The 26,774-nt window shown below is 41.5% G+C and overlaps 1 protein-coding gene across 3 annotated transcripts in view; it reads left to right on the forward strand.

Annotated features, from left to right (window-relative positions):
• The window catches only part of bsna (bassoon presynaptic cytomatrix protein a), a 169,085-nt gene that overhangs the window by 125,443 nt on the left and 16,868 nt on the right, over window positions 1–26,774 (forward strand). The window contains exons 4-11 of one of the 3 annotated variants that reach the window (XM_082517578.1): window positions 3,226–3,690; window positions 7,363–12,735; window positions 14,167–14,337; window positions 14,541–14,791; window positions 14,963–15,893; window positions 20,209–22,702; window positions 23,571–24,068; window positions 25,401–25,747. In XM_082517578.1, the coding sequence (XP_082373704.1) occupies window positions 3,226–3,690; window positions 7,363–12,735; window positions 14,167–14,337; window positions 14,541–14,791; window positions 14,963–15,893; window positions 20,209–22,702; window positions 23,571–24,068; window positions 25,401–25,747 (10,530 nt within the window). Of the gene's footprint in view, window positions 1–3,225; window positions 3,691–7,362; window positions 12,736–14,166; window positions 14,338–14,540; window positions 14,792–14,962; window positions 15,894–20,208; window positions 22,703–23,507; window positions 24,069–25,400; window positions 25,748–26,774 lie in introns of all 3 variants that reach the window. The other 2 variants (XM_082517579.1, XM_082517580.1) reach the window with 2 other exon arrangements.

Here is a 26,774-nt window from a genome sequence, read left to right on the forward strand (position 1 = left end):
AAAGGCAAATCCATTTCTTTCCCTATTATTAAGTGCGAAATAGATGGAGTAACTGAAAATAGCAGGAAATGGACTGAAAAAGAGCAGAAAGGTAGACAAGAAAAAAAAAGACGAGAGCTGGAAGGTATAGGACAAAAACAAATCCAGCTATGCTCAACATGCTGTAAAAGGACAGACATTCTGAAAGAGAAGATTCAGAATGTGCTGCAGAATGACACATGAAAAGAAAACAGCAGTGCTCTGCGGCATGAATTAGCACTGATGGAGCATTTTAGTGAGTGTTATTGACAGGAGTAGAAAAGGCCAGATTGTTTGTGCTATATAGGCTAAGTGGGCACCACTGGGAAAACACACACACACAAACTTCCCTGTAATGTCATCTTGAATATACTCTCTCTGAGAAAAGGAGGGAATGAGTTCACTTTAGGGTTGAAAAATGATTCAACCATTTCAGAACCTACAGTACAATGTGGTGCTTCAGGGGATGTACACACACAGAGTTGTGTTTCCATCATGTCAGAGGGCATTACATCGGCTTACATTCATTTGGTGTACTGTACTGTATTCAGAATGTATTCTTCAGGAGTTTAAACCTGAACCCCAATTAAGCTTCATTTATGTTGAGCTTAAAGATTTGACAGTGATACATCTCCTGTATAATCACTGGGATATAAACTCATTTTCAGTTACAGTTAGCATCGAGGCAGCCAATCAGAAGATAACTTCCTCATCAGCTACTTTGTTCAGTTATAATTGCTGAAGGCATTTAAGATATGCCAGTGACAGCGTCTCAAAATATTTTCTTTCTGTAATGCTATGAGTCCCTAATGCGCAAAAAGATTTTCCATCTTCTGATAATCTGTTTCTTTTTTTTTATGCAGAAGCCATGTTGGTGGGAATAGGATATTCAAATGAATTTAAATTTTAGGTTTCATTGAGCGCACATACTTTTTTGATCTTTTTCCCCCCTCATTTTTAAATGACTGATCCAAATTTTTTTAATATTAAGATTTCACGTATCCTAAGCTGCATTATTCAGTCATTTCAAATTAAATGTTGAAATGTGAGTTTTTCTGTGAATTTTATATTGTAAAAGAAGTTTTGGTGACAAATGGCAAAAGATAAATGATTAAAAAGAAAAAAGAAAAACAAACACTTGGATGTAACCTGTTGTCTGTTCAGCTTCTAGTTCCTCTACCATTTAATTGTTTTTCTTACTGTAATTAGCTGGTCATGATAACTGGAGGCTAGCATTTTCAAAACTGTCGGATCAGCTTATATTACTATATTTATTAATGTTGTGAATCCTGTGCCAATTATAGTGCTCACTGCTCGGCCCAAAGCAGCACTGTCACTGTGAAATCTAAGGGAGATGGAGTCTTTTGTGTGACATCTAATCGCAGATAAACTCCCAAAAGGATTCAGAAAAAGACAGGGGATGGAGCAAATACAGGAGGCTTGAGAGCGGGAGAGAGCTATTAAAGGCAGAATGAGCCAGAGAATGGAATTTCAGTAGAAAGAGATTTGGTGAGTTTGGTGTAGAGAAAGAGAAAGGACTCGATGGAGGTGAATAAGAATAGAGATGATAGATAAGTGTTGAAGAGGAACAACTGCTTCTGTCAATTATTCATTACATGAGTAATACAGCTGCTCTTCAGCCCCAAACTCCATTAGCTGTCATGGACAGAAACAGACACACTGGCACAGAATAAACAGAAGGTGCTGGTGGCGTTGGTGGGTGGTGAGCTAGATACTGGAGAGATCATCAAAAATACATAATGCATAAGTATTATATATTATGTTGAAATGCAACTGTAAATTTAAAACTAACCCTCTTCTCAGTTTTATGCCTTAGACCTCACTCCTGTAGTATTGCTGTGCTGCTAACTCTATTAGTCAGTGTTAGCATAGGACAAAACACTTTATAATGTGTTACATTATATTCATATTAAATAATTTAAAAAAAAATATTTCTTCACATCATTATGAGACGTGAGATTGAGACACAGGCATTTCAGCCTCTTAATGCGTGTTTTGTTTGGGTTTTCACCGGCACGGAATTACCAAAAATAGAGAGAGCATAGCCTGACATATGAAACAGGAAAAGACCGCCGTGCAATCCCTTTATTTCAGCAAAGTAACTGTATTCAGAATACCACCTTTTTAAACAGTAACTGTAATGGAATACGGTTACTCATATTTTGTATTTTAAATACGTAACGGTAGTACATGTATTCCGTTACTCCCCAACACTGCATTTAAACAACAGAAGTTGACCTAAAGTGCTTTAGACAGGTACATTTACATTTCGGGTCTCCAAAAACTCCAGTTTTAAAACACAGAATAAGATGAAAGGTGTTTTGTTTTATTAAATAATTAATGTGAAATTAAAAATCATAGTGATTTAGTGGTCATTAAAATGTGTTCAGCATTTACAAATTGTTGATAATTCGTCTCATAAATCATGACACACTGCTCTCTCCTATTTAAGCTGCCTTTATAGTATCAGCATCTGTATTGGTATTGACAAAACAGTTTTTGTATTTACTTACAATACCAACATTTGCACTACTGTACTTCACTACTAAGAAGAAGGGAATAACAAACTAATATTCACCAGGTGGATAAATGAAAAACTGTTGCAGCAAGCAAATTTGTAAATACCTCTTTGTCATATTATCTTGAAAGGTGATGAGTTTCTAATAAAATGTTGCGTCTCTGGAGTAATGTTTATGATATTGTGAATTTTCGAAATATATTTGTATGCTACTAGTTTGGCTTTGTCAGAATGAAGAAGACCAAATTACGAGGTAGATTAAGTACACTGTTGTGCACCAAGTCTTTCATTTTTTGCCACTCAGGCTCACAGTGTGTGAAATCGAGTAGAGTTGATCTGATGAAACAGGGAGTAGCTGTTAGAGCGACTTGGCCTTTTAGAAACGTGCATCAGCTCAGTTTAGCCGCTACACCTCTGACAGCTCTGTCTGGAAATAAGATTTTCAGTGTACACAGTACGTGAGTGTATGTGTGTGTGAGGCTGTTGCTGTAGTTTGCTATTTAAGTGAATGCTGAGTTGAAAGTTAAGAATATTAACCAGGTTATGAATGTGAAACAATATTAGTTAATCCACATAAAGCGATCTTTGGTGCAGTAAGGCTAAGGTTGTATCACAATTACACACAAAACAAATTACATGTTTGTCTTTTTGTCTTCTCTCTGTTTCAGAAAAAAGAGTGGTTATGTCTCAACTGCCAGACGCAGCGGCTGATGTCTGGAGAAGGTCTTGATGAGCCTCCACTTCCTGTTCCTCATCCGTCTCCCAAGCACCAACCCACGGGCTCGCCTCGACACCAGACACCAATCAGTCAGCAAAGTCCCCTCCACAAACCTACCACCCAGCAAGGGACCAAGCCAGGCCAGCCCCAAACACAGAGCCAGAAGCCACAGGCGGGAAGTGTCGTTAGCAGCCCGTTTGCACCCGCAGCTGCCAAACAGCCAACTGAGACCAAGACTACAGCACCATCCACGACACCAGTAACAACCACTGAGATCGAGAAACAGCCAAAACCATCAGAGGAAAAGCTCAAGACTGAGCCCGAGAACCAAACTTCCAAAGAGACCAAGCCCTCCCAGAAGAAAGGAGAGCAGATCACACCGATCAAGGACATTAAGAAGTCCAGGCACTATGATGTAAGTCTGATTTTTGCATGTCACCAATTTATGTGTTAAACTAAGGAAAATGACCAAAAAGTGAACACAAATGATTTTTGAGTTTTTTAAATGTGTCCAATATCACATTCAAATGTGAACTATGCAAAAAGACACAAAGAAAATGCAAAAGTCATCGTGCAGTTGTACAGAAATATGTGGATACAGACTTAGAGCCAGGAGGGTTTTGAGGCATGTCTGTCTACACTGAAACTGATTTCCTCCAAAATTTCAGGATGTATCGCCATTAGAGAGACATGCCAGGATAGACTTAGCAAGACACTCAGGCCATGGAAGTGATGAATTTTGATTTGACTGTTCGGACTGAGGTTGCAGTGAATAAAAGCAGACCTGCATTTGAGTTATGACCATTTATTTATTTTACCCCAGGCAAAACTGAGAAATAGCAACTTCCACAGGGCATTAGGCTACTTTTGGCTCTGATTTGACACTATATTTATAAAATTGAACTCAGTTTACATGTAATCAAGAATGTAAAAAAACAGATCTGGGTCGCATATAAGTAAAAACTGACTTTTGAGGTATGGTCCAGCTTCACATTTATGTTTTTGGTTTTTTTTTGGTTTTTTTAAATCAAACTCGCGCTCTGGTTCAGACCTGCAGAGCTTTAGCAGAGGATTTCTCCATGCTGCTCATTTTTGTGGCACTAAAGCTAGAGTTTAAAAAAGGCCAAAGTTCCTTTGACCTTGTCCTTCGCACAGAAAAACTGCTAGGTATAGTTATCTAAAGGTTTTTCACATTAACTAGAGACTATGTTGGTTTACTGTAGATGGCCTACAGCATCTTGTGCAGCTGTGTCACTCACATCCGTGCTTTTATGCTTGTTGCATTGCTATTGTTCATGAATGCAGCTAAACAACTAATAACTTCTATAAGCTGATTCTCCATATTCACAGTCATGGGAGAAGGGTCAGGGTTGGGATTACTTTTAGCCTTTCTGGATACAAACTCAGTGTGTGTGGGTGTGTGTGTTTGCGTTTTACACCACATGTATGCTTCAGACTGACTTGAGAAGTTTTTAATTGTCTGCCCTTCCAGCCTCCATGCAGCCACGTGATGCTTCTTTTCTTTATGTATTCAATACTTATTCCCTCCGTAATTCCACTTTATTACACATAACTTGATTTAAATACTTATTTGTTTTGATTTCGTTGTATGTGCGGATTACCTGGATTGCTGCCTACATCTGGTGAAAATTTCATGTCAATAGCCCCATTAGAAATGTTTTTCCTGAGAAAAATGTTGACACATTCAATACTTATTTTTTCCAATGTAAACATTATATAATGTTTTTTTCTGAGTTTCAGTTACTTACTTCAGATAAGTAAATCTGAACTTCTTATTTTACCACTATTAATTTGGATCCTTTGCTACATGTTTCTTGTTTTTAAATATTCAAAAGAAATCTTTTTTTTTAATTTGGTCTCTGATCCATAAATACAACTTATGGTTGTTTTGTTCTTTTTTTTTTTAAAGAGGAGTCAAAATGCTAAAGCTTTGTAATGAGCCTTCTGATTTATGATACATATTTTATTTGCAGTCATATTTGATCACTTCTAAAATGGGAATGTTCATTATTATTATTATTATTATTATTATTATTATTATTGTAGTGACAACTAAAATACATCAGTTTTGACTCTGCACTTATTTACAGAGTGATGAGATACTTGCCTTGTCTCATTTTCCCACACTCTATTAAGATGATATTGTCACTAAAAGTGACTAGTGCCCATGATGTGTCATATTTTTTGTACTGTATCTCTTGCTCGGTTAATATGGCTTTTGTGCTGCCCATGCAAAGCTTATTTAATGTTTTCAGTTCTTGTACAAAATGTCCCTATATATTTCTATTCAGACTGGTGCTTATACATATACATTTACTTGCAACACTGACATGATAATCACTTTGTTTGCAGATATGGGTACTTTACATGGCAAAATAACTGTTGCATAGATGTAATAATAGGTAATTCTAAGCTAAATCGGTTCCATTTTCCTCAAGTGTTGGACGTCCATATTGATTTGGAAAGTATGTCATTGATTCCCATTTCACAGTATGCTGAGGCTGCAAGTGGCAGCAAGGCATTGGATTACCTTGGGGAGAGACAGAGATTGAAGAACAAAGACAGCAGGAAGAACCTTTTCTTGCTGTTCCAATTCTTCTAAAAATTGGCATGTCATGAATCTGTAAAATCTCCAAGCCCTTAGTTCATGTAGCACTCTTGTGGTCATTTTTAAGGTAGCGCTGGACTTTATCATCTGAAGAGCTGCTAAGTAATTAAATTATACAGAGCTCAAAGTAAAGATGCATTATAACCACCTTAAGAGCTTTTTATGATTTTTACCAGTTTTCCATCCTTTTCTCCATCTCCCCAATCATTTACCAGGTTGGTTCCTTTGAGATTATAAATGACTGTTATTAAGAGCCATTGATGAATGAGTTTTCATTTGTTCAGATATTAAAGTCAGCTATACAATCTTACTTTGAGCTCATCATCAAAAGGAAAAAACATGAAAAACATAGTTTGACTAACCTCTTTCCATCAATGGCTCAACATACCTAACAATTATAAGTCACATTAAGATTATTGCATAATAATGTTATTTGTCTTGAGACAAATGAATAAATCAGATCAGATTCAAAGATGTAGAGTAAAATTCAAGTGTTTTGACTCAATTCTCAATTTTTATTACATATTTAGATATTTAAATTAAGTTATATTTAAGTTGTTTTTATTTAGGATTTAGTGTTAGACATGTTAGCTACGTGTTAGCTAATGCTAGTGAACCTGATAGTAATATATTTTTGTTTGTTTGTTTTTTCTTTAGATTCAAAATGAGTATGCGCAAACCTATTTGTGTTATATGAATGTAAAGTTTCTAAATATGTAATGACTGATATTTATTTTACCATTGAGTCTCTTTTTATTTGTTTCTACTTGTTTTCAGTACATGTTCTCTTTTCTATTTATATTTCCAACCTGGGATGAAGAAAGTATTCTGATTCTGAATAATTCTAATAGGCATTGTGTCCCTTAAATTATAAGACATGAGTAGCATGTAGTAATAAATAAATCTCTTTTAGACTGATTTAAACTAAAGCATTCCATTTCAGCCCACTGGCTTAAAACTAAGTTTAATGGAAAAACATAAAATGTCTTCATGGTGACTTAGTGATCTCGTGAATGAAATCCAGTTGATATGAAATCAGTTTCATTAATTTTTATTTTTATTTTTTATATTTTTTTCTTTTTTCTTTTATTTACAAGACAATGAAAGTTGAAAACTGCAGTTTTGGCGTACAGGTTCAAGCATCATAATGATATTTTTAATATAAACTGAAACCATACCATATTATGGCTATCATACAAATAGGACTATTATATATTACTGCAAATTTCTAAATAAGAAATACCATTTTTAAAACTCGTATTTATTTGTAATTTAAAAAAGTATGAATTTTGCATCTAAAATCAGAAAGTGATTTTAAGTGGGCTTAATTTTTATGCAGATTGGTATTATTGACCAGTTTCAACACATTGTAAAATTGATATAAATTATCATTAAAACTAAAAACCTTAGCTCCCCCAAGTCTAATCCATTTGTTTTTCTTTTTTCTTTTCTCTGTAGGATACAAAAAACAACAGCACCCACGACTTGTCACGCAGCCCTCAGAGTCTCAGTGACACTGGCTACTCGTCTGATGGTATCTCCAGCTCCCACAGTGAAATCACAGGTCTAATCCAGGAAGAAGAGATGAAGCTGAGTGAAAGGGGAATCAGCAGCCGGGGCTCCCCACCAAGTCCCTCTGAAATCACCAAGCTGGAAAGCTCCATGAGGCCATTACTAGAGAAGAGCTTCTCTGAAGAGAAGGCAGACAGAAGGGGGAGGAAGCACAGAGACAGAGATTTGGATGACAGAGGGAAGCAACGCCCACGTTCTCTGTCAATCCCGCCAGATGCATATGACTCTGATGAGGAGCTGGAAGATATACTTGAGGAAGAAGAAGATGGGGGAGACTGGGAGGGTAAGCGAAAGGAAGGGAAAGAGGAGAAGAAGGAGAAGAAAAAGAAAGAAAAGGAAGCTGAGCCCACAGAGATGACCGATGAGGAGTTCATGAGGAGACAAATAATGGAGATGAGTGCTGATGAAGACAATGAGGAGGAGGAGGAAGAGATGGAGGAAGATGAAGATGAGGAAGACGAAGGATATGGCTACCAGAAACCCAAGAAAAGCCACCATAAGCACATAATCTCTGACTCAGGGAAAGAAAAGAGACGCCTTCAGCACCATTCCAGTAGTTTTGAGGAGGAGACTAAGAGCTCTACTGATGTCTATAAAGGCTCACTAGAAGAGGGTGAGGAAGATGTGATGGCATCGCAAGGAGGTCTGAGGCGCTTCAAAACCATTGAACTCAATAACACCAATAGCTACAGTCGAGACATCGAGCTGAGCAATGAAAACGACTTAAGCCTTGATCGGGAACCAGAGCTAGAGATGGAGAGTCTGACAGGATCTCCTGAGGAACGTTCTCGTGGTGACTACTCCTCGACTCTGCCACCCACTTCATCCTCATATGGCTCTGGACAATCTCCTACGTCCATCTCATCAATGGAGGAAGATAGTGACAGTAGCCCCAGTAGGAGGCAAAGACTGGAGGAGGCTAAGCAGCAGAGGAAAGCACGCCACCGCTCTCATGGCCCTCTCCTTCCTACCATTGAAGATTCTTCAGAAGAGGATGAACTCAGAGAGGAAGAGGAACTTCTGAGAGAACAGGAAAAGATGAGAGAAGTGGAACAGCAGAGAATTAGAAGTACAGCAAGAAAGACCAAGAGAGATAAAGAGGAGCTGAGGGCTCAGAGGCGCAGAGAAAGATCTAAGACCCCACCTAGCAATCTGTCACCTATTGAGGATGCGTCTCCAACAGAAGAGCTGAGACAAGCAGCAGAAATGGAAGAGCTTCATCGTTCCTCTGCTTCTGAATATTCGCCTCAAAGTCTTGACTCAGAGGCAGAGGGATATGAGTCCAAACTTTACAAGTCAGGAAGTGAGTATAATCTGCCAACCTTCATGTCACTCTATTCCCCGATAGAGAAAACAACTGCAACCACCACCACAGCACCATCTTCAACTTCCAAACCTCTGAAGAGTGCTGAGGAGGTCTATGAGGAGATGATGAGAAAGGCAGAAATGCTTCAAAAGCAGCAGAAACAACAACAGCAACAACAGCAACATGGAAGACATGGGCAGTACTATGAGGAGGACATTAATGGGCAAAGTTATGATGATGAGTATGAATATGAGCAAGATCAAACAGGATATGACAATGAGGCAGCAGAGACAGAAACTGATATTTATGAGGAGATTAGACAAACATCTCAGAACATTACCAAGATGCAACAGGCCACAGATGAGCAAGTAGAGATTGAAATTGAGAGCTCTTACCCAGATAAACAGCTCTTAGATACAGGCTCAGCCTTTGCTAAGCTACTAGAGCAAAGTAATGCTCTCCTTACACCAGGTACCAGTCCCACCCAGATCTCAGCTCCTGTGTCCTTTGCTGAGACTGCAGGGCGAATCCCTGATGTCAGAGTAACACAGCACTATTCTGCAAAGGATGGACACAAAGATAGACTCAAAACCCAAGCAGGAAAGAATGGAATAACTCCAACAGTGGCAGCAACCACTATTGCAGCATATGGTGTTTATGCTAGAGATGCAGTAACTATTTCTCAGACTGGTTCAAGCCATACTGTTACGTCCACTCAGTCTGAAATAGGTCGCAGGCATATGGGTAGTACATCCGCATCTTCAGCTACAGTCTCAAGCGTATGCAGCAAGATTGCAGAGATTACCCAAGCCTACAGTCAAAGAGAAGTCATTACCAGAAGGGTAGGGGAGACCAGGGGGATCCAAGTGCGAGACAGCTCAACATCTTCTATTGAGAGAATTATTGAGCCCCGTTCTCCCAAGTATACTACTTATTACAGAAGCACCAGTCCTCCTCTTTCACCATCACCACCACCACCGCAGAGTCCCACTCGCTCTCCTTCAAGAAGAGCTACAGCTGAGTTCTCTACACAGACTTTCAGTTCAGCATTGAGAATGGAGTCAGCAGGCTCTGGTCCTACTTCACCAGTAATGGCTCAGGGAACCCAAACATCACATCGATCAGTTTCCCCTAGGCTCTATCGACAGCAATCCTCTCAGGATGCCCCATACTCCCCTCCTTCAAGCCCAGCTAGGCCAACGACAGTCAATACTGCAACTTCCCCGCTGTCTTCTCCTACCCGATTTAGCCGCCAATCAACATTTGATACTTACTCTCCATGTGGCAGCCCTCCAGACACACCGCCTTACCACCACTCTCCTACACGGAGCTTTTATCGTACACAAAGAGTGGAGAAAGTAAATGTCGGAACAAGCATGGTCACCACAGCCAGCATATACACCAGAGGGTCTGTTTCAATGGATAATATCTCCCTCTGTAGGATATCTACAGTCCCAGGGACTTCGAGGGTAGAGCAGGGCCATATGATTCATGGTGGAAGTGTTGTGGACCTTAGAACAGCTACTAAACCAGCTCCTATTATTATGACTGACCAAGGAATGGATCTCACCTCCTTAGCCACAGAAAGCAGAAAATACCATGGTGGACCAGAGGGTAGCAGACATTCAACGATTGTACAGCCACTGATTATGAACTTGAACACACAGGAAACCACCACACCAACCACTGTGAGTGTCACCGTAGCTGCTTCAATGTTCATGACCCAGCCAAAACAACCAACAGTTTATGGTGATCCACATCAAAACCGAGTGGATCTGGGACAAGGCATGGGTTCAGCAGTTTGTCTCTCCCAGAATAAACCAGTTTCACCTCCAACTGACCCATCAATACCAAAAATTGATGCCAAACTGGAAGACCTCAGTATACAACAGAGAGAGCTTCAAAAACAACAAGAGAAGCTGCAGAAACAACAAGAGCTCCTGGAACAACAGTTGCAACACCACCATCAGATGCAACAACAGCAGCAACAGGCATCTGTTTTAGCCAGGTACAACCTTACTGGCCCAATCTCACCTTTACTGAAAAAAGATTTGCTCGTCAGTCAGACAACCACTGCTTCAGCTGTGGTCAGTGCTGTATCACCAATCATTAACCCTGAACTGTATGGCGCTGGTCCAGTTGAACTCAAGGGAAAGCCCAGTCCTCCTGGTTTGATATCAGGGGGTAAATCGCCACATAGTATGGTTGTACAAATGGATGGGGGGCCAGACCCAGCCAGGGCTGTGACTCAGCTCGTCAAGGTAGAAGAAGGACAGGATGCTGTAGATCTGACAGGAGGCCAAATTAAGCCTGACAACCAACCAGCTTGCTGTGATATTGTTTATCGACTTCCATTTGGTGGAACCTGTGTTGGTGCTCCTGAGAAAGAAGGCATAAGGCCTCCATCTGCCCCACCTCTCACCTATGAGTCTGACCAAGAAAGACAACCTGGAAGGTACCATGAGTATCCAATGGATGGGCGTAAGGCCTACACGTTACCTTTTCCTGGTAGGCTCCAGCCTTCGATGTCTGATACAAACCTTGCTGAAGCTGGGTTACAGTCTTACCATTCTAAAGTGGAACCACATCTCCAAGCTTCAGGAGAACTTGCCATGGATCTAACTGCTATGAAACAGGGCTATGGAGGATATGTGGGGATGCAGTATGGTTCCTATACAGATTTACGGCATGGAGGAGACATTGCAGCACAAACACTGCCTATCAGAAGATACAATTCCTTGTCCAACATCAGTTCAGATTATGGCTATTCTGCGCGTGACATTGCTAACTTCCAAGAAGCTAACTTGGCTCAGTACAGTGCCACAACTGCAAGGGAGATTAGCCGAATGTGTGCAGCACTCAATTCCATGGATCGCTATGGAAGCAACCCAGACTTGATGCAGTTTGGCAGTTTGAGCAGAGGTACTGGGCCCATGGCCTCCAGACTTGCAGCTGGTCTTGGCATTAGGCAAAACCTTCTCTTTGGATTAGATGGGAAGCCAATCTCTCACAGTCAAGCATTAACTAATCTTATCAATGCCAGGCAGGCGAGTCTAAGAGCCATGTACCCCGCTGCTATTAGATCCTCAGATGGGATGATCTACTCAACTATTCAGACCCCCATTGCTTCTACACTTCCCATCACAACCCAGCCTGCCTCTGTTCTTCGACCACTAATAAGAGGAGTCTACAGGCCATACCTCTCTGCCAACATGACACCAGTGCCCCTATCTAGTCTTAGCAGGCTACCAATGAGCCCCAGAATGCCCTTATCTGGACAAGCTGCAGTCCATTATCCAGCACCAGGCCTTCTCCAAACAACATCAGCCACTGACATAAGTGCTGCTGCCACAACAACCTCAGCAACTGCAGGGGCCCTAGTGGGTGTTCCCATGACAACTAGCTCAGTGGTCCAGGATGAACCAGTTTACCTTGGCAAAGGTGCGACAGTGTCCTCTTTATCAGCAGAGGTCACCTCAGTGCAAGGAACAGTTGTCATACCAGCTGATCAGCAGCAGCAGCCAATAAACCTGTCCCAGGCACACCTGAGTAGCCAACAACAGAAACAAGTAACAACTGTTCAGCAGCCACAACAGCCTGCCCCTGCTGCACATGCTTACCCACTTTCAGGTCCTGCACAAACACATGGTTACACCCAACCTCCAGCAGTCCTGTCTGCCCCTACTGCTGGCTTACCAATTCCAGGTGGTCTTCCTCCTTTCCCTCCACCAGGTGCCATACACAAAGAGGGTGAAACTGAGGCAGAGAGACTGCACCGCCAGCAGGAGCAGCTTCTGCAGATGGAGAGAGAGCGGGTGGAGCTGGAGAAACTCAGGCAATTGCGCCTGCAAGAAGAGCTGGAAAGGGAAAGGTTAGAGCTGAAGTTGCACAGAGAGAAGGAGCAGATGCTGGTGCAGAGAGAGTTACAGGAGCTGCAGAACATCAAGGAACAGGTAGAGGGAGAAGCAGGAGGTGGAATGCAGAGTTTGATCCTTAATGTCTTGTTTGATGTTGTGTGGTTATTGTGTTTGGATTGGATATTGGGTTTTTTTTTGGTTTAGTTTTGTGGTGGTGTTATTTGTGGTGTATTTGGTTGAGTTATCTTTTTTTAATCCCATTTAAAATGCTTTTATTCAGTGTTTCAGTATTGTGCCTACTTAACAAGACACATTAAAAACAGCTAATTTTTTATACAGTATATTGTCTTTCAATGTCTGTCTCTTAGCAGTTCTTCTAAAAAGTATATTAAACAAGCATTTTCAGTTAATCAGATACATTAAGTCCATAAGATATTTCTTTAAAATGTAGTGCTAAAATTCTGTTCAAAAGTGATGACTTTTTTTCTGAATAAATATTTTTATGCAGCCTTAGTTATAAATGATGAGTTTGCATGCTGTGTTTGTTTGGGCTTTTTAAAATTTTGCACATGATGTTTGCGTGTCTGTTTGATGTCTGTTGTATGTGTGTTTCAAAAGGATACCTGTTTATAAAGTCTCATGTTTCATTTATTACTTTGATTTTTAGGCCAAAAAAGTGGTTTAAATGTTCCATTCAGCGGACTAATTTGCATAAAATCATAAAAATCAAGCAAAATAAACCAAAATATATTGCAAAACTATCGAAAATCAGTCACACATGTTGGTTATAATATATTGCTTTCTGAGCTCTTGGCCTTGCAATGATGTTTTCACAGTAAACCTGAGGGCTAATGTGACAATTTTCTTCTTTTTTAATAGAACAAGCAGTTGAAAATCTTTCAACTTAAGTCTGTTAAACAGGTGTGGAAGTCTTCCTTAATGAGAATAAACTAGAACTGGAATGTTTAAAATGCATCTCATAATTTACAGTGCAAGCAAAAACCCCTAACTGCTTATTTGCATCAGCCTGTCATTTTAGCAGTAAAAGAAATGCCTTAAATATTTTCTGCAGAGCATTGTATGACTGGTAAGAGCAATTACCAGTAAATGCTGCACTTCATTCATGTTGCGCCTCCATTCTTGGTTTTTGCAGTATATACAAGTTTGACTAACTTGGAACCATTGTCAAAACTAATCCATCAGTACAAGAATGACTTCATGTCACATTCACATGTGGGAATCTTGTGATTTAGGCTACATTTTAGAAATTTTATCATCCTGAATAAAACCAGATATCATGACTTTGGCTCTTTTTCGCTGTTTTCTCTGTTTTTAAATTTTTTCTTCATCTTGTTCTGGTACTATTCTTCACTTTGCTTATTTCATAATTTCTCCTTCATCAACCCATTCCATCTCTCCACCCTCTTATGCTCCACGCTCTGTTCTGTTATGTTATCTCGCTCTGTCTGTGTTTTTGCCCATATGTCCTTCTTTCTCTTCCCATCTCCACCGACACTTTTTGTTTAGGTTCTGCAGCAGCAACAGCATGAACGTGAGAAACAACTTGTTCTACAGCGGGAGCAGCTGGCTCAGCAGAAGTCCCAGCTAGATCAGATCCAGTCTTTACAGCAGCAGCTCCAGCAGCAGCTTGAAGAGCAGAAGAGACAGAAAACCGCTGCTGTCACCCAGATCATGCAGGTGGGGGTGGGGTGGGGTTAATGAAAAACATTGGTAGCTGGCTCTTAAGCTGTGTATGCATGTGACACTCTGCATTCAGACAGATATGTGTACCTTTTTATCTTGAAGAAATGTGTTTGTGAAGTGCAGCTACACAACCTTGTCGTTCTGATTTGAATCACTGCTTTATAGCAATATTAAAACCCCATGGTTTTTTTGTACAGCTGGATGGACAGCCGCTGCACCCCTACGCAGACTCTCATATGGGCTCCCGTTCTCTGCCCAACTCCTCGTCAGAGATGTGCCTGAGGAGCCAGGAGGAGCAAATGGAGGCCAGGACCAACATGAGAAAACACAGCTCCATGAGCAGACTGACTAGAGATAGCTTGGATGGAGATGGCGTGGTGTTCTACGGCTCCCCCCGCAGGATTGTGGATAGCTGTGTGCAGACTGACGATGAAGATGGAGAGGAGAGGTAAACAGTGTGTGAGTGTATGGAGTGACGGGGAAAGAGGAGGGGTGTAAGAGGTGAAACTGTGTGTATATAGGCAAAGGTTATTTTAATAGCCTTGCAATTTACTTCACGTGTCTGTAATTCTTTGTAGTTCTTTATTTTTTGTTTTTCGTGTATTTTCTCCATCGCCAGGTACATGATGCGTCATCGCACCAGGAGGCGTGGTCGCAGCGTTGACTGCTCTGTCCAGACAGATGATGACGAGGACAAGGCTGAGACAGAGCATCCGGTCCGCCGAAGGCGCTCGCGTTTCTCAAGGCACTCTGAGTCCAGTGCAGCTGGCAGCAGCACTGCCACTACAGCCACCTTAGCTACTGATACCAAAACTGACAAAACTAAGATGGTTTCCTCCAATATTGGCGTTCAGACAATCAGGGAAATGTCTTGCCAGACGGAAGTGGAGCACCTAGGAAGAGTCTCCCCAGCAATCCATGTGACAGTACCAGACCCTAACAAAGTAGAGATTGTGCACTATATCTCTGGACCAGAGCGAACTCAAAAAGGACAATCTCTAGCTTGCCAGACTGATCCAGAAGCCCAGTCACAGGGAGTTGTAGCTCCACAGCTAAGTGTACCAACCACAGTCAGTCCATATTCGTCCTCTGCCGGTACTGGCACACAACAGTCAGGTTCTGACCTTCTCACCCAGCAACGCCAGCAGCAGATTGCCGCAAATGCTGCCAAATTTGAGCGCCGACGTCCTGACCCACTCGACATTAATTACCAGCCTCACAACCATCTCCACAATGAATCGATCTCCAGCATCATTCGCCAGCAGCAAACAGCCCCCAAATCTCCACAAGTCCTCTACTCTCCGGTCTCTCCGGTGTCCCCTCACCGCCTCATAGAGACTTCTCTGTCAAGCGAGCGACTGAACAAGGCCCATGTAACACCTCAGCAGAAGTCCTATACAGCCGAATCTCCCCAGCGACATCCCTCTGTGCCCCGACCCATCAAGAGCACTCAGAGGTCAATGTCAGATCCCAAGTCTCTAAGCCCCACCACAGATGAGCACACGAAGGCCAGGTTGTCCCTGTATCAACAACAAGCACTTCAGAACCAGGTAAAGCCATTCAAACCATGGTGATATACACTAAAAGCCATTGAAATTTATAGTTAATGATGTTATTCAGATGGATACAGTCTAGATAACCACTAATGTCACTGGATATTGTTAAAAAGTACAAATTTTATAGGAAAAATGACAGCACTGGTTAACTTTCACACAAAATTATCTAAAATTTTGTCAAAGTTTTAGTTGAAAAGAAAGTGGGATGAACATTAAATCCTGTTATTTTAACTTTATAGCTGAAAATAAAGCAATGCACAGATGGTGATTCTGTATGCAAAGGTTACAGTAGTATCCAAAAGATGTAAAGTTTGTCTTACTATTTATTACTTTTCATATGTTACATCCTTCATGCTACATTCATATTTTAATTCAGAGTGAAGAGATTTATAAGCCGCATATAAAACAGTAAAATCAAATGATAGACTAAAACAGTGGAAAAATATTTTTAACAATTAATAAATAAATTGGTACATTTTAAACTCCTGCAGCGGGCCAGTTAGCACATTTAATAACGTTGCTCTCAACAACAGGCTCAGTTTTATATTGTTTATTTGAGTCAAAACCTAGCAAGGGCATTAATACTGAATGGCCTCTGTGTAACTTTGAAACCATTTCTTTCATTCGATGTTGCCCTTGTTTTCATTTTCTGAGTGCTATGAATGTTTCATGTGGATGCTATGATGAGTAATTCCCTTTGTTAGATTATTTTTCAGATTTTGTTATTGTTTTGTAGTTTTACGACCTCATCTTCTGTTTGAAACCAGTAACACCTCAGCAGTAGCTGGCATGCAAAGTCAAAATGTACTCTATTATTGAGGTCTCTTGAGTTACTCTGGGCCTTGATTTTAAAAACTGATAAAGAGCCTAGCAGCTTGCCCACAAACTAACTAAATTTGATCAAACTACAAAACTTCAGTTTATCTCCGACTAAATTTATAAAGGTCTATGCTGTTTCAACAATTTACATATTATGGTAAATGGACTGGTTTTATATAGCGCTTCTCTACTCTACCTGAACACTGAAAGCACTTTATACAACATGCCTCATTCACCAATTCAGACCCATTCATACAAGCACATTTTTGTTCTATGCCCTAAGTGCTTTCTGCCTAACATTCACACACATTCACACTCCAGTCGATGCCTGACCTGCTCTACCTCCTGAGCTACAGCCACCCCTATTATTTACTGGGGTTTGAAGAGTAAAAAACAAAAACATTAAGCCATAATTGTGACCCATTCTGTGTATTTAAACTGTTTCAATGGTAACAGAAACTCCCTTGCTCGCATAGCAGGAGCAATAACTCTTTTAAATGGACATTACATACTTACCTATATTGTCTCAACAACCATACCTGAAAATCAATTAACAACAATAGCTTAGGGAATTAATTAATGCCACCACAAAACACTGTGCTACAATATGACAGTATAATGGTTGTCTGGAAAAAAAATAGAATTAAAAAAAGGACCAATAAAACATATGTGAACAGTCACATTTGATACAGATGCTACTAGAATGTTCGTGCACAGACTGTAGACTAGTAGATCTCAGGACTGTTTTGTGCTTAAGTGCAATTACTTAAGAATGCTTTAGTGTACATTATGTTCATTTGAAGTTTATGTTACGTTATTAATAGCAGCTCAGACTGAAACAGTATTTTAACTCTTCTGTTTCAGCCAAATTGTCCTAACAATGACAGCTGGTGTCAATGAGTGTAAAATCTACCCTAGTAAAGCCAAAGACACACACCCTAATACCCTAAGAACAACTCTTCACCTCTCAATTTTCAACCAACTTTCAACTCTGTTGAAATGTGGCAAAGATGTTACTTAACTTGTTTTGGGTAACAACAACTACCCATCCGGTTTTCCCTGGGTGAGAGTTATTGTTTTGTTTTGTTTTTAATGCTGTGATGTATGGTTGAGGTCAGAAGTTTACATATGCTAGTCATGGATTTATGCAAATGTATAAGTTGGGGCTTTTATTGATTTTGTTGAATTCAGTAAAATGATTATACATCATACATCTTTCACGATTTTAGAGAACAAGAATTGGACTGAAAATTGAAAAGTATATATACACCCCCAGTAATATTTGGTTGAATCTTCCTCAGTTGGTTGCATCATGACTGCATGTTTTTTTAACCTTCAACAAGCTTCTGACATAATTCTGGCTGGATATCTGACCACTTTTCTCTTGCAGAATTAGAATAGTTTATTTAATTTGGTTGGTTTCTTGGCATGGACCCAGTTTCGAAGCATAGTCCAAAAATTTTCAGACATAGGACATACCAGAAGCTTAATGTTAATCAACCATTGAACCATTGGTGAAGTTGAAGAGTTTGGAGGTAGTCCTCCTTCTTCATTATACCATCCACTTTATGCAATGTACCAGCACAACTGGCAGCAAAACAGCCCCAAAACATGATGCTACCACCACCATGCTTTGCAGTCGGCACTGTTTTCCTAGATCGGAACTCCTGAATTTTACTCGCCCAAACAAACCTGTAGCGATTGCGGCCAAACAGCTCAATCTTTGTCTCGACTGACCCTAAAGCTTTTCTCCAGAAAGGATTTGGAAGTTTCAGTCTTGTTTGAAGGCTAAGATTTTGAAGCAGGGATATTTTCTTTCGCAGTAAGCACTCTCTCAGTTCATAGCGATATTTCCTTTCATTTTCAGGGTTAAGTTTGGGTCTTTGTCTAGATCTTTTGTAGAAAGAGAAAATCCAAAATGACATTCATCCTCTAAAATGTCATTCTGACCCCAACTGTACCTATTTACATATATATATATATATATATATATATATATATATATATATATATATATATATATATATATATATATATATCATTGTATTCTTCTGACCCTTTGAAAAGTGTTTCATAGTGTATTTTTCACTGCCTCCATGTTAGGATTGTGAAAATAATAGGTCCCAGAGGGGATTTCTCTTTATGCTTCCGCCTACACACAGACTGAAATGAAAAATAACACACAACACACTATGATCTATTTACAATTTCAATATATGTTTGGTAGGAACAAATGGGATGATATATTATTTACACACAGTATAAAGACAAAGATAAACACAGATTATTTTGATGGTCACATCATTGACTGGTTTTGACAGGGAAGCCCACACAAATTCAGCATTTTATTAATTCAATATTAAGCAGTCAAAATTTACAGCTAAATCAAAAATCAATGATAATCCTAATTTTTGTTCTCTATTTTTAGTAGATTTTACAGTGGAAAATTGTAAAAGCCATGGTGGTTCATTTAGCCAGCCTTTAAATCCAGCTATATCTTCCAGTATATTCATTTGCTTCATTATACTGTACTTCATATGCCTATTATGTTGGGGTTTTTTGTTATTCCATGGTGCATTCTAAGTAAGAATATAGATTTTAGCATAACAAAACTACATGCTGTCTCCACAACCTTTAATTAAACTTAGGTTGTTTACTGGTCTCATCATTACTAATTATTTTATAAGAATTAACAAATTATTAAGAAAATATTAAGATAAAGGTATAAATCCCAAATTTCTGAAAATATCAACTCAAAACTGTAAAAACAAAAAAAGAAAGAGAAATTCATTGCATTAGTAGCTATTAAATTAATGGAATACTCTATCACAGTTGCCACTCATTTCACTGTTTTTGTATGTCTGCTAACACAAACTCCACTCTTGTTTCCTGTTGTCTTTGTCCTTTTGTCTATGTGTGTTTCCTTTGTCTCCCTTATATGGCCCTGTCGTTGCGTCCTTTCCTTGTTTCTTCTGTTCTTTGACCCCTTTTTTTCTCTTTTTGAGTTTTTCTTCCTCCCTTCCTCCTCTTCTACTCATATTTTGTGCATGTCATCTCTCCCGCCAACTCTCTCCCTTTACCTATAACCCTGTACATTAATTTATTTTTCTTATTTTATTTTATTTTATTTTACCTTATTTGTTTCCTCAACCATTTTTACATCTCACTCATCTGCTCTGCTTAATTGCTTCACCTGTTTTTTCATCTATCTTTGCTATTGATTTTCCCCATTATCCATACCTCGCCATGTTCATCTCAAATTCTCACTTACCCCCCCCAACACACATGCACCTCCCATTTCTCCATCCCCCATTCCTATTCCATTGATCTTCCTAACCACTGTTATCACACTGATCTCCTCATTCCCCACATCTGATGTTTTACATCACCAATCCCCCCCCCCCCCCCCCCCCCCATATTCTTCTCCTCTTCCACTCCTTCCCCCGTCTCTCTTTCTTTCTTTCTCTCTCTTCTGTCTCTCTCTCTCCAGCTGGCAGCCCTACAGCAGAGCTCACTGCTCCGCAAGGTCAAGCGAACCCTGCCTAGCCCTCCTCCAGACGAGACTGTTACATCAGCTCACCTGCCCATGATGACACCAGCCCTCCAACAGGTCTACCTGCCCTCCGTGCCCAGCCTCAAGCCCAGCTCCAGGTCTGGCCTGGCTGCGAAAGCCAGCCTCCTCAAAGACCTCACCCATGAGCTCAAGGCCGTGGAGCAAGAGTCAACCAAGCTGAGAAAGCAGCAAGCTGAACTAGAGGAAGAAGAGAAAGAAATTGATGCTAAGCTGAGATACCTTGAGCTGGGGATCCACCAAAGGAAGGAGACATTGGTCAAGGAGAGGGAGAGAAGGGATATTGCCTACCTGAGGTGTATGGGGGACACCAGGGACTATATGTCTGATAGTGAGTTGAATAACTTACGTTTAGCAGCTGCAGCTGCGTCACATGAGAGTAATGGGCTACTAACAACCAGACCAAGCACCGCCCCTCTCAGCCAGTTCACCAGTGACCTCAACACCGCAGCCCAATACCCACCCACCTCGTCCTTCCTTTCTTGTCAGTACCCCCAAAGCCAACCAGCAGCTCCATCTCAGCAACCAAGTGTACCATACCAGTCTGCAACATTCAACCAGCCTCCCTACCCAACAGTGTCACAGTCACAGGCACTGCCACAACCCACTCCCCTTCAAACCCATGCTCCCCCTCCTGGACCTACCTATCAACCTCAAACCTCATATCCTTCTCACACCTACCCCCAAACTCAGCCCCCATACCCCCAGACAGACATGGGGTTACCAGCTGCACCTCAGCCTCAGCCTCAGCCAGGGCATACAGGTTTTGGGCCAGCACCACCCGGTCAGCCACCATACCCCACCCACAGCTCACCCTATCCCAGCGCTGTGTCCTCCTACCCCAGCCAGACCACACCATACCCTGGTCAGCCCCAAGTTGATATCCTCACAGTTCATCCAGGAAGACCGAGGCAGACTTCATTGGCCGATCTAGAGCACAAGATGCCCACCAACTATGAGACTATTAGCAACCCTACTGTTGTGGTTACCACTACTGCTCAGGATGCTATCTATTCCAGTGGAGCCCCATCCTATGCTCAGTACACTGCAGCAACAACAATGGCAAGCTCGTATGGGCCCTATGGGTCAGCACCGGTGTCCAGCAGCTACGGTGGGTACTCAACAATGCCCCCCAGTACATATGGCCAATATACTTCCACTACCACAAGTTCATATGGCCAGTATACCACAACTACTGCTAATACTTATGGCTACACCACCACCACAGCCAGCTCATATGGACAGTATACTTCCACTGTGTCCAATGCCTACGGGCACTCTGTAGACAGTCCTTCCACCTACAGCACAGCAGATGGGATGTATGGGGCTCCTGGTTTAGAGCAAAACATTCCGAGGAACTACATGATGATAGATGATGTTAGCGAGCTGACGGCAAAAGATGGGCTGGGCACGATGACAGGGGACATGATGCATCATGGCGGCAGTGGGCGTTACCCGGGCGACATCCACAGCCACAGCAGCACCACTGGCACGACGCGTGGGGGAACTGGCAGCTCCTCTTATGGCAGGGCACCCGAGGAGGAAGCAGCGATGCAGGAAGAGCTGTACGACCACCATGGCAGGGGTAAGAGCAGCTACAGGCACGGACCTCTAGGGGGCAGCAGCAGCGCTAGCATGGGTGGGGGATCCCCCTATTTCTATGACTTCGACTACAAACATGGCAGCATCCGCTCTGGGGTACAGAAACCTTCACCGTCCTCCAGAACCCTTCTGGCTCCTGCTGTCATGTCATCCAAGCGCAGCAAGCACAGGAAGCTGGGGAGTATGGAGCAAAAAATCTCCAAGTTTTCCCCGATTGAGGAGGCACGGGATGTGGAGGCAGACCTGGCCTCCTATTCCTCAGTGACAGGTGCGGCTTACCCCTCCTCTCACATTCGAGGACGCCAGCTGATCGAGGATTACGGTTTTAAGAGGAGTGCTTACGACAGTGGCAGTGGCACCACTCATGGTAGTCGATACTATAGTATGACGGTGGATGAGGACGATCGAATTTACTACACCTCCACTGGCCGTTCCCGCTCCACTGGCTACGGCATGGACAAGATCTCAGCCAGGGACTACTCCGGGTATCGCAGCCGATCCTATGAGAGGGACGACCGCTCCTATCGATCTGGCTACAGGGGGCGCCATCCAACCCGACAATACTCTGAAGAGGAGAGTCCCCTGAGTCCTTTGGGGAGGTTCATGGGTTCTGGGCGATCGTCAAGTTTAGGTCCCGACCCGTATGACAGTCACAGCGGTAGATGTAAATACTATTATGGCCATTATGGTTCCAGTCACTCGCTGCCAGATGTTCAAGACCACATAAGGGACCTTCCCCGGACACACGTCTACAAATCGGATGATACATACTTTATAGACGATTATCATTGCGCTGTGTCAGACAGCGAAGGTAATTGTGGGAGATGAAATCCCACACAGTCTCACTACCTTCTACTGCTCCCAACGTTTATCTAAACGTCCCCCACCCACCCAAAGGCTAGACTTAGCAAAGAAAAAGAAAGTAAAAAAGAGACAGATATAGCTGTTGCATGCTAATGTTTTCGTCATCCTGAGAGTCACTCGGAGCTCTCGTATCAGTGGACTGCTATCTGTCTGTCTGCCTGCCTGTCCGTCCTTCCGCCTGTCCGTCCAGTCGTCTGTCTGTTCCAAACTCGCATGGTTCTTCGGCGTGGTCGTTTTCGTCATTCGCTACACTCTGATTCACTTGAAAGGTCTTTGCACGACACAAATGCATTGTTTTTTCTTTACAGGTTTTTATCTTTACTTATGTTTTTACATGTGTTTGGATCTACACTGCAAAACAGTCCCCCCCTATAGGTTTGATATTTATTCCGTCAAAGAGGTGCTATTGTCTCAAATCAGCAATTAAATAGAGGTTGACTGTTTTATATACCTGCTTTGTCTTGCCAGAGCAGTTATACAGTGTCTTAGTGCAGGATATCTGTCCTCCTCTGTCACTGGCTTTTAATTTGAAATGAACACAAAAACAGCAGCCAAAGCAGACAGTTTTGCAGTGTTTGTTTTATTCTGGTAATATTGTCTTGTATTGTGTGAAGTTTACATGTTTTAAGTGTTAAGTGCATGGATGTAAAACTTTTATTTTTATTTTTCTGCCCTTCTTTCTGTGTCTACCCCTACCCACTCTTTTCTTTTGCATGCGGTTGGTCTTCCTCCTGCCTTCTTCCTTCTTTCAGCCTGCATGCCGCTGTCTCCGAACGACATGGAGATTGACTGTGATCTGCTCTCGGTTTCCAAAGCCTACCATCTGGGCCAAGAAGAAACCGACTGGTTTGAGAAGCCACGCTCCAGTTCTCGTCACTACGGTAGCAGCCACTCTGGGAGGAGCCGGCACAGTGTCAAACACACCTACCATGATTATGATGAGCCTCCTGAGGAGGACCTGTGGCCCCAAGATGAGTATGGCCACACAGGGCGACACTCATCATCTCGCGACCACAGACACCATGGCAGTTCTAGCCGCCATTCTTCCTCCTCACGTCATTCAGATGAGCCTAGGTCCTCAAGATCCTCTAAGGGGCACCCCAAAGACCCATCTATGCGCCATGATCCCTCAGGAAGATCTTCATCTACAGGAAGACGTGTTGACTCAAGATCCGGTGGGTACCACTCTTCCGACTACTCCCGCGACTCATCTGGGCATCATCATGGCCAGCGTTCCTCCAGACAGGGCGACCCACACAGGTCTTCACGTAGCAAGTCCCAGGGTCCAGTGGACATGCAGGGGCAGCCACCAGGTACATACGAATGTTGAATCTCTTGTCAAACATGATTAGAGCGCAGTCTTTGTACTTTATACCTCAATGTATAGGTTAATTACAGTGTATTCGAAACCCGTTGACTTAAGTATATTGCAAAATATTGTACAGACTAGAAAGAGTTTATCTAAGTTATTGATTATGTGATTATTGGACTGACTGTTCAATTGATTTATATTTTCTAATTAACTGCACATTTATCTGAGAATTGAAAGCAATTATATATTATTGAATGTTATATTACACACTACGTTATAATGTCATTGTCTTTATAATGAAAGACAATGAAGAAGCAGTAAAAGATGCATCAACTAAAAGTCCTTTTCCTGAGAACAACAGCATTAGATCTCATTCGGATACTGCTTATGTGGGCGATATAGATTAGACTGAAGTATGTTTCAGTTAGTTTAGTTTAAAATAAAAAAACACTTATATTGCTTTTCGCCATAAATCTCAAAACTTTTTCATAATAGCACCTGCACTATTATATATCCCTAACTAATGAAGCTCGTTTCTTGTTTTTAGTGTCTGATCTAATAATGCTGATCCATGAGCTTAACCTTAATACTGAACACATGATTGTGTCACTTTTATAAATGTGTCTTAAAAAATGAAACTACAGCAGGCACTGGAGTTAATACCGTGTTCTTTTTTAAATCATTTAAGTCTTAGGTAGAAGTATTTAATAACCCCTGTTGTTCAGATTGTGTTTGATGCTTTTTTTACACTCATATATTCCCTCAGGGATCAACATTTTCTAATTAACTATATAATATCAGGCACATGTTTTCCAAGAAATGTGCTATCTGCAGGCAGCACCATGGCTGTTTTCTTAGCACTGCAGTCATTAAATCACTGCTTTCATCTATGCTCACAACATTGTTGTGTGTCATCATCTCATGCCTGTGTTTCCTGTCAGTTACTATTACACTGTAATAAAATCTGAAAGTACTTTATAAGAGAAAGCCAGAGTAAGCCGCTTCTTTTATCAGTACATTGTAGTTTTGGTTTTATAAAAGCATAACTTTCTCTGTGGAAGATGGTAGCGGAAATCATCTAACTTGCATAACCGACTTGGAAATGTGTGCACAAGACAAGAAACAGATGACGCAAAGGTCAAAGATGTGTTGACTGAATCCTTTCAGCTGCCAATCATTCCTTCAGTTTTGACAACAGTTACAGGCCTTCAGGCAGTAGCTGCAGAAAAAATCAGTGCTGAATTAATGTCCTGTTTTTTTATTGGCAAGAAGAGTCCATTTTCAAGCAATAGCCACAAACTGTTTATAAAAAACACCCTTTTTTTCCACTCAGGCTCCTCAAGGTCTGGCAGTGGCTCTGCTAGGGCTCAGGGATCTGCTGGTGGGCCTACGGGATCAGGACGGCAAGGTGGCCCGGGTTCCCAGACAGATGGGGCTCCGGGACAGAGGGCTCAACTCCAGCAGCAAGCCCAGACTTCAGCAACCAGACCAGGGCAGCCCGGTGCCACAACAACCAACAGCTCCCAGCAGCAGCCCCAAGCCCAAGGACAAGGCATGGGCATGGGAATGGGAATGGGAATGGGACAGGGCCAGGCCAAACCGGGGCAGATGGGACCAGCAGGTGGACCCATGGGCCAAGCCAGGCAGACAGGTCCAACAGGAACTACAACATCCACAATTGTGAGTCCAGAAAGAAAAGATGACTCTTCTAAGTAAGGATTTGAGGCTTGTTTTGTTTTCTATTCTGTATGAGGTAAAAATAAAAAATATGCATCTTTCGGTGCACTCAAATGGTTCAATTCACATTTGTATTTGACATTTTGAAGAAAATGTCATAAAAGGATGTTTTTGGTTTTATGAAGTAACATAAGAAGTATTTCATGACCATTACAAAAATATCTTTCAATATTCACATTACATATGCCATCCTACTGCACAGTAACAATTTATTTTGTTTTAGTCCTCCAGCCCTTTCACTTTCAGCTTGTCTCCACTTGTCTCCTTTGCACTCCTCCATCCTCCACTGTCCCTCCACAGTCCCCGAGATAAGAGCTGGTCCTCCTCCCAGTTCAGATAGTATATTGAAATTCTGCCTCGCCTCTGCTGGCAAGTTTTATCTTACACTGTGATTAACAGAGAGGCAGTTGATAACTCAGCGTAGCTGATTCACTGTCTGCTAGATGCTCAAGAAATTCTCACTCATAAAGTCTCTTTGCAAAAATCTATTCTCACCCTGCATTTCCTCCATAATCAGAAATCCATGTCAATCTATTTTTCTAGCTGAAGCAAAAAAATCTCACTCTGACATTTAACCCAAAACCTGAGATAGTTCAGAGATTCTCTTCATTCAATCTTTAGTAAATATATGAATGACTTTCAAGCTCACAAAGCCACTATCACCGTGCCGGTTATTACTACCCCAGAATCATTCATAATGTGCTTTCAGAGCTGAAGGGTGTTCATGATTTTCATTTTGGTACATTAGTATAAAGTCAGCAGGAAAAATGAAAAGTGAAATTGTTCATAAAATCTGATGTAAAATTATGCAGGGATGGGTTTTGCAAATGCTTCTGACAGGAAACCATAAACAAAACAAAAAAAATTGCGGTATGATAATTATTCAGCGTGTGAACTCATTCACTTGCACTCTTATGTTGGGTCCATTATGTAATTAAAAAGCATTGATTAAGTGGCTGTAAATAATGAA

Source organism: Aulonocara stuartgranti (assembly GCF_965226115.1).
Source record: "Aulonocara stuartgranti genome assembly, chromosome: 20".
Classification (NCBI taxonomy): Eukaryota; Metazoa; Chordata; class Actinopteri; order Cichliformes; family Cichlidae; genus Aulonocara; species Aulonocara stuartgranti.